At 42.3% G+C, this 9,369-nt stretch overlaps 1 protein-coding gene across 1 annotated transcript in view; it reads left to right on the top strand.

Moving 5' to 3' along the window:
* Window positions 1-7,650, top strand: part of ccdc88aa (coiled-coil domain containing 88Aa) — an 82,401-nt gene extending 74,751 nt beyond the window's left edge. Inside the window, 5 exon segments of the mRNA XM_034188449.1 lie at window positions 5,668-5,841; window positions 5,958-6,023; window positions 6,293-6,439; window positions 6,442-6,600; window positions 6,603-7,650. Of these exon segments, the coding sequence (XP_034044340.1) occupies window positions 5,668-5,841; window positions 5,958-6,023; window positions 6,293-6,439; window positions 6,442-6,600; window positions 6,603-7,282 (1,226 nt within the window). The 3' untranslated portion in view covers window positions 7,283-7,650.
* Window positions 7,651-9,369: the final 1,719 nt, after the last annotated feature.

Raw genomic sequence — 9,369 nt, forward strand, 5'->3', positions numbered from 1 at the left:
TGGTCCTTGTTTTTTTTTAATTTAAAGAAAATTCAATCCCTTTCATGTATAAGATGCAGGATCTCTCCTGTCATCCAGGGATCTGTATGTTGCCTAACGCGAACACATTTGAACGGTGCTATTTGGTCCATGATGGAAAGAAACTTATTTTTAAATACATACCATGCCCTATCCTCCGATGTACAACCATACACCTCCTGCCAGTCTACCTCAGACAGACAAGTTTCAAACAGTTGTTTACTATAACTTTTGAGAGACCTGATATGTATACCATTATGCTGATTAACTGGTGACTTTTTAAGCTTATGAGTACAATAAATGAGTAAATGATCACTAACAGTGAAATCTGATACACCAGTTTGAGATATTTTGGCAGGGTCAGATACAGTAAACAAATTTAGAACAGTTGCTGTGGTTGGAGTAATCCTTGTTGGCTCAGTGATTAGCTGTGACAAATCAAACTGCGATAAAAAAACGTTTATAACCATTGTGAAGTTCACTGGTTTTTGCTTTAGGAGCACTAATGTCCACATTGAAGTCACCCATTATAATACATTCCCTAGCTGTAAAACTGTCACAGTTCATGCATGATTGCTCTAAACGTTGGAAAAAGTCTGTCTGCTTTGGTGGTCTATAGCACGCGCCGACGAGGATGGGCTTTGTCTTTGGGAGATATGTCAATCCATACTGTCTAGATCATCACTGATGTCGTTCCGCGGGTTGAAAGCAATGTCACTCCTTACATAAATACCGACACCTCCGCCTTCACGATTCCTGTCTTTACATGTAAGCAGGTAACCAGGTATTTCCACTTCTGCATCTGTCACTGTTGCGGCGAGCCATGTCTCCGTTACGCCTGTCACGGCTATTTTAGTGTCCACCACCAACCTGGGTAGTTCATCCAGCTTTGGAAGAAAGCTCCGGGTGTTGAGGTGTACAAAGTTGAGGCCCTTGGAGTGCAGGAAGTCGTATTGCCTCGGCTCGGGTTCGTCTGAGACTGGATCAACAGGCTGGGGGGCATCATCAGCAGGATCGAACAAAGAGTCAGACATCTGCGGTAACACACATTTAGGACAATACCAGGGGTCGTCAGTTACCTAGGCGATGATATTCCTTCACTGGCATATCCATACATTTTTGATGGCTCCAGACATCACAGGAGTCACATTGCAGGGCTGCTTGATTGCTTCTGACGTTCTTGTCACATAATCCACAGGAGTACGTAGCATTCGTGGTTGTCTTTGGTGGGCCTGGTTGTATCTGGATGTCGCCAGACATCAGTATCAGTAGCGTGAACAGATATAATCCAGGTTTTACAGTTCTATTAGTCCACGATTGTTTACGTTTGGATCAGCGACCAAGGTCAAGGTCAGTTCCAGTTAGCACAAAATCACAGCAGCACAATCGCGACCTTCTTCCCAGGTCTTCTCCCTGCTATCTATGTATCTTCTTATGTTTTTGGAGCAAGTTTCATGTTTGGAATCAGGGTATAAGTTGAATAAACTGACCAAAATTACGAGGAGCGGGAAAGATAAACAGCCGAACGCCATGTTGGTCACGCAGGAATAGTGAGTCGGTTTAACAACAGAGGATAAACCAGCCTTCCCCGGGTAGATGCGAGACTTTTGAGTGTGACTGTTTTTAATGTGCGGGGAGTAACGTTAGCTAACGTTGCAGACGGGCTAACGTTAAGTATGAATTGAACATCAGCGGCGCTCCAGATGGCGACGTGCGCTCACAGAGAACCATAAATTAGCACGAACCCATTACTGTAGTATTTGCACTCGTCTGTGTCGCTGCTGCTGTGAAGCTGTCCACGTCAGGTCTGCTGTGTAGGCCACGTCCCCACGGGCGGGATATTGGTGAAATATCACATTTTAAATTAATATCATATTCCAACTGAAAAATATTTAACTCAACTCGTATGTAAATTATTATTGTTTTTGGATATTTGGGGAGATCTGCGATCCACAAGATTTTTTTTATTTATTTATTTATTTAATTTTGAATGGTTAAGTGGTTCCTGGTCTGAAAAAGTTTGAGGACCACTGATCTAGTTCAGGTTAGACACAATTACATCACTCATGTCACAAATTAGCCTGTTGTGAGCCAATATTTAGTTTCAGAATTTAGGTAAAGTTGAGGCCGTGGCACACTCCGTTTCCTAATCAAACAAATTAAGAGTAAAAAGTATAAAACAAAACTGTACCAGTATGCTAGCCATAGGAAAGGGAAAATAAGTGAGTCTTAAGTCTGCACTTTAAAGTCTCCACAGAATCTGACTGTTTTACTGACGCAGGGAGATCATTCCACAGAACAGGGGCACGATAAGAGAAAGCTCTGTGACCCGCAGACTTTTTATTCACCTTAGGGACACAAAGTAGCCCTGCAACCTGAGAATGCAATGTCCGGGCCGGTACGTAAGGCTTAATTAGGTCAGCTAGGTAGGGAGGTGCCAGTCCGTGAACAGTTTTATAGGCTAGTAGCAGAACGTTAAAATCTGATCTCACTGGGACAGGAAGCCAATGAAGAGACGCCAAAATGGGTGTAATGTGGTTGAACTTTCTGCTTCCTGTCAAAGGTCTGGCAGCAGCATTTTGAACCAATTGGAGACCCCTAATGCTGGACTGCAGTAAACCAGAAAATAGAACATTGCAATAGTCCAATCTAGAAGAGACAAACATATGAATCAGGGTCTCAGCATCAGCCATAGACAGGATGGGACGAATCTTTGCTATCTTTCGCAGGTGGAAGAAAGCAGTCCTCGTAATATTTCTAGTGTGGAGGTCAAAGGACAATGTAGGATCAAAAATTACCCCAAGGTTCCTCACTTTGTCAGTGTGATGTATGATACACGAACCTAGGCTAAGCGTTAACTCGTCAAATTGATGCCAATGTCTCACTGGACCAAGAACCATCATTTCAGTCTTATCAGAGTTTAAAAGTAGGAAGTTTCTAGACATCCAACTTCTCACTGATGCAAAGCAATCTTCTAAGGATTTTATGTGAACGAGATTACCAGCAGTTATTGGCATGTATAACTGAGTATCATCTGCATAGCAGTGAAAGGTAATCCCAAAATGCCGCAATATGTGCCCAAGGGGTGCTATATAAAGGGAGAAAAGCAGGGGGTCTAAGACAGACCCCTGTAGAACCCCAAATTTCATGCCACGAAGATTAGAGGTAGTGTCACTGTACAAAACAGTGAGAACGACTGGTCAAGTATGATGTCAACCATACAAGGGCACTCCCAGTAATCCCAAAATGATTTTCCAGCCTATCAAGTAGAATATGATGATCCACTGTATCAAATGCAGCACTGAGATCTAACAGCAACAGAACTGTAGTGGTGCTGCACGTACCTTTAATGCAGCTGCTCCTGTAAAACAATAATTTGCTTTTACTTCGGAAATGTTTGAAAACTCACTACCTCAGAAAAATTAACTTAAGATGGTGAAAGAACCCAAAATAAACAACAGAACTGTTATAAGATAAACCTTTATAACCGCAACCACAGCAACAGGCTGCTTTCCCTGCACTGCAGAACAGAACAATATAAGAGGTCTTTTGTCGCCTCTGCTATAAGACTTTATAACAGCTTGGTCTGAACATTTGCATTTTATTTGTTAGTGATTTCAATTATGTATGTATTTTTTATGTTTATGCATGGATGTCTTGTTGCTGAACAGTCAAATTTCTCCTTAGGGGGATCAATAAAGTATCTCTATCTTCAAAGCATTTTTTCCATTTTGTGTGCACACTGGTGGTCACATATCATGCAAATATTTTGATTCCTCCCATTTTGCCCTGGATCTTCACAAATTTTGTAGTGGAAGTCGCAAAAAGGGGAAAAAACAAACAAACTTGTGTATCTGTACTTTTTTAAAGTACAGTAGATGTAAATGTACTTGGTTCCGGAGGGTTTAACCCACCGCTGAATAAGCTCCATGTCCAAACACATGAACATATTGTTCAGCTTCTTTGACCCCAAATTACAAGAACTGCATTGTATTTAAAATGAGTCCTAATAACAGGTTGATCATTATTTTTTTAATTAAATTAGGCTTCAGATGATTTCTTTTGGTGGCATAGTGGCTTAGTGGTTAGCACTGGTCAGTGGTGGGCACAGTTCAGATCATCCGATAACCGATAATTATCGAAGATAATGTTTTCATTATCGGGTTATCTTTCTAGATAACTTTAAAAACCATTATTGGACTAATTATCTTGCGATAAATTTTTGTCCGATAATTTTTAGACCGATAACGTGGGTTAGGGTTAGTTCTCAGTGTTACTGAGATCTCGCAGCGCGGCGACCTCTCCGAGGTTTTGTGGGATTTGAAACGTTAATCCTTGTGCGCCCAAACCATGATAATACACACTGACCAGATCCATTTCTAATGGGGAAATGTGTCACACTGTCTCCTGGTTTGTTGGCTAATAGCCAACATTTATGTGTCAAGACAATACTGAGTGCGCGTTTTACAAATTGTGGCCACGTTTAAGTAGATTGTGCTGTTTTACTCAAACAATGCTTAAAACGAGCGCACAATATAATAAAACGTGCGCACATTCTCTCCATATGCAAAACATGTTGCGATGACACAAATAAAAAATGGAATATTTTACAAAAGCACATTTATCTGTAAACACCAACACGTCACGTGTTGATTTACATAATGAATGACTGAACCAATCAGTGTTTAGCAGAGGCACATTTTACCCAGAATCCTTTGCAATCTGTCTGTTTGTTACAGATCTTCAGAATTAGTGCATTATTCAACATTAAAAGATATGTTATATTTTAACTTTGTACAAATGACAGAATTGACATTAATGGAGTTATTCTATCGGTATTCACACCAAACCATAAGTCAGCACTGCTTTATTTTCCAAGACCTCCGCCTGACCGGAGCACTGTGATTGGTAGAGAGCTGGGCTTTGTGGCTGCTCTCAGCTTGCATCTGAGCTGGAAGCCGTGTAGTAAACAAGAGTTTCCAGCAGGGGGCACGATGTTCAAAGACAGAAGTGTGGGCTCATTGTTTGGGTCTGTTGTCGCTTTTGATGCTACCAGAAGCGATCGTGGTGTTAAAACTCAAATTCAGTTTGTTAGTAGTTGCAAATGTACCAGAAACAATACTAGAATTTATCGGTTATCTGTAACTTACGATACATTTTTGGGTGGTTTATCATTTTATCTTTATCAAAGATAACTTTTCAGTTATCTGATTATCTGTTATCGAAGTTAATTTTTTGGTTATCTGTGCCCACCACTGGCATTGGTGCCTCATAGAAGGTTATGGGCTCGATACCCACCTGTGTCCTCTCTGTGGGGAGTTTGTGTGTGTTCCCTCCGGTTGCTCCGGCTTCCTCACACATCCAAAAACATGCAGGTTAGATGGACTGAAAACTTTAAAGTGTCCGTAGGTGTGAATGTGTGTGTTTGTCTGTGTGGCGTCCTGTCCAGGGTGAACCCCACCTCGCGCTCTGTGACTGCTGGGATAGGCTCCACCTTTCCCCCCGTGACCCTTAATTAAAGTAAGCAGTTGAAGATGAGTGAGTGATATTTGTTCTCTGAAACAAGTGATCCTTTTCCGTGTGTCCACACAGTAATAAAAACCAGGTCCCATCTCTCTGACCTTTTGACCTCTCCATCCACACCTACAGCCCTGAGCAGCCTGGCGTTTCCCTCAATGTCAGGTGACCTGTGGGGTGAAAGGTCAACAGACAGGAAGGAAACATTAACCTCATCATCTCTGTCCATCCTCCACCTTCACCCCTTCACTCCTCCATGCAGACATCTCCCCCCTGACCCTGATCTCCATCTTTGTCAGCTGACAGGTAGAACTGATTCCGGTGGCACATCAAAACTGAACCATTTCCATTTTTTTTTTAAATTCTGAAACATGCAGTCATTTTTAAAAATTATTATTATTTATCGACTGTGTGTTCCACAGACAAGGACTCGAATTATGGCGCTGCACCATCTGGTTCTGAGGACCGTGGCGAGCTGCAGAGACACGGTAAAACCTTCTGCACCCTCATTTACAGGATTCAGCAAATGTGCAGGAATTAGACTAAATCCATCAAATCTCCATCATGACCTTGTTTCATGTTAATCGCCATGGTTACTGCAGAGGCCACAGGAGAGCAGGATGACCTGACTCTGCTGCCCCCTGCTGGTCAACATGTCTTTGTCCACAGTGATATGGTGGTCATGAGGTGGTTCAGGGTTTGAGGTGATCTGTGTGTTGAAGTTGCCGGTTCAAATCCCACTCTGTGTCCTTTGCAGAGCTCAGTGGCGCAGAGCTTCGGGCGCAGAGTGCGAGCAGCGGTGCGTTCAGTCTGGATGGTGAACCCTGCTCAAACGGCAGTAGTCCCGTCCAACAGCCACCGTCTCGACGCTCTTCCTCCTCTTACCTGTCACCCAGTGATAGCTCCACCCCCAACACAAGCAGCAGCCGCCACTCGCTGCCACACCCAAAGAGACTGCCACGCCCATCACGCTCAGTCACAACAAAGATCTCCAGTCCGCAGCCAGACCCAACCACCCTGAGCCCGCCCACGACTGCTGGCTCACGAGGGGTCCCAAGTACATCAGGGGGGGTCAAAGGTCAAAGTGGCACGCTGTGCATCAGAAACAGGTCTTACTGTCAAAACGACCTCCAGCAAAGGTGACGCCACAAAATCCTCCGTTTATCCACCAGTCACGGTCCTGTATGTTCAGGGGAAGTCCTCCTCTGTGTCTGGCTGCCTGAACTGCTTCTCCCCTCCTGCTGGCAAAGAGGAACCACTGCAGGAACCCAGGTGCCCTAAAATTCTGCCCCATGCCAGCAGCATCATCTCCACAGCAGAGGGCTCGTCCCAGTGTTCCAGTGTCCACAGCAACCTGATCCCCGCTGGTACCCTGCAGGAACCATCAGAACCGCCCGGTACTCAGCACCAGCAAGAAACAGCCAATCGGAATCAACCACTGGACCCAGACGTCAGGAACGGTGAACCTGAGGCCACACCTCCAGCAAAACCTCCCAGAGACCCAGCTGTGGTCCTTGCCAAAAAGCCCCCGGTGCAGGAGTCGCTGTGTGCGTCCTCCTTCTCCTTCAGTTCCATCTTCAAGGACACCATATTCAGTGACGCCGCTGTCCCAGCCAACAACACGCCGCCGCACAAACCGCAGACGCGGATCACCGCAGGAACGCAGCAGAGCCAGAATGGAGGACGGAACTCTGAAACGGGGACAGCCGGACCGGAAGAGACGGACACACTTCTGGACAGTGAGTGACAGCTGTCCAAATACAGACTGGACCATCCACAGAGTGTTGCCAGGTCTGCTGATGTTTTTGTGACGGCACAGAGTCACAGTTTAAGATTTTGGACCTTTTTCTAGATTTTTGATAATTATTTAGGACTATTTTCTCAATCATCAAAGAGCCGTCGCATCTCTGTCACTTATTATTATTAGAAGAAGAAAGTCGTAGGATGTCTGTGACCCTGCTGGTTAGTCCCTGACCCGTCGGTTTGTCTGTGACTCTGATTTGTTACTCTATAGGTCAAAGGTCTTGGACAGATTACAATCAGATTTTGGAAAACTTTGTTGTTGTGATTCTACCTCAGAATTTTTCTGTTTCACTCCTTAATTTATTTCTTGCTTTATAAAATTTTTCTTTTACCTCTTGTTTTTATAAAATATCTTCAACAGATCTCAAGAGGAAGAAGACATTAAATCTTTTGCTGGTCAGGATTTGGTTCTGGTTTTTATTTGTTTACATTTTGAATAGTTCATTAAATAAACTCCCCTGATCGTGGTAAGAATTTCGTGTGCATTTCATGCATTAAACAGAAATATTAACTTTACTATTTTTTCCATTAATAATTAGTTTTGTGTTGTAAGTGACCCAAAACACTTTACTGAATTACACCACCAGAGCCAGTCCAGAACCAGTTTGGACACAGACTTTTACTTTATATTTAGATAAGATTGGATTAGATAGAACTTTACTAATGCCTTGGGAATACTCCCTAAGGGGGGTATTCATACCCCTTAGGGAGTGAGGTTCCAGTAGCATTGTATAGCAGCACACAGGGTAAGAAGCACACAAAGTATCGAACGTAAAAGTAAAAAAAAAACTATTTACAAATATAAATACCAGGAATACTGCTCGCTACTGGTTTACTTTAGATCACAGTTTAAAGTTAAACGGGAAAAACAAGAAACAAAATCAGGATTCAAAATGTATTATTTAACCCTGAAGTCACTTTTGCAGAAACATCACATATAAAAAAATTCATCTTATTATATTTAACATTTAGAACACTTGTGTTCAACAAAACTGCAATAATTTCTTTGTATTTGTGTTGATCCTTTGAAATTATTTATCCATTTATGTTTATTTATTCTGAAGAAACATGGTGTATGAATAAAATGTGGAAAATTAGAACTTAGGGGCTTACTGGAATTTTTTCTTTTTCATGAAGAAACGTGGTGTTAAGTGTGTATTTGCATTAAAATACTGTTTTCCAACAAATCCAGACTTGGAAATGTTCTCTGTTTCGTCCTGCTGGAAAACGTGACTCGAAACCACATCTGAAGTTTAAAAAAATTGGCCAAATATCCAAACTTCACCGAAAAAAGTGATATGTGAATTGTTCTGTGCAACATGGAAATTAACATACTTTAAATACATTTTTTTTTTTTTAAATCACTGTCGATGTCAAAGTGTGTCACCACAGGTGTGATTTGGCCGCAATCAACCATAACAACGTTTAAAAAGCTCAAAGCAGCTTTGAAATTACAGCACCGCTACTGGCCAAATCTAGTAATGCAGCTAACATCAACGAGCCCAAGTCAGAGTCACGTGAATGACGACGTGTTTTGGCCTCTGGTCACGTGCAGCTTATTGATATTAAAGTTTGTTTTTAACCCGGTTAAGTGTGATGTAATGCATCATGTGACTTTCAACTTCCGGCTCTAAACAAAAAAGGCCCGCTGTCATTGAGACCTGCACTGAGACGCTCTGATCAGGCTGCACACGGACAACAGTATTAATATGGCAACATAAAACTTTGTATATTGTGCCTAAAACTCTCCTGGATATTAACTGGGGTTTTAGACATTTGTTTTATGTAAAAATGCCAGAAGCTCAGGTTGTTTGTTATTTTCAGTGGGAGTTGCTGTGAGCCGCGATCGCTTCCTGTTCATGTCATTCGGGGGGAAAGTGAAGTTTGCATTTATTGTAATAAATATTTTTTTTATTCACAAACAGACATGTATGTTTTACCTGTGCATAATAAAATATATCAAGTAAAAGGCAAAAAAGTTTTATTCAGTGTTCTTACCTTAGAAAGAAATGCGCTTAACGGAGGGACAGA

The sequence above is a fragment of the Thalassophryne amazonica genome, chromosome 15, assembly GCF_902500255.1.
Source record: "Thalassophryne amazonica chromosome 15, fThaAma1.1, whole genome shotgun sequence".
In the NCBI taxonomy this organism is placed as follows: domain Eukaryota; kingdom Metazoa; phylum Chordata; class Actinopteri; order Batrachoidiformes; family Batrachoididae; genus Thalassophryne; species Thalassophryne amazonica.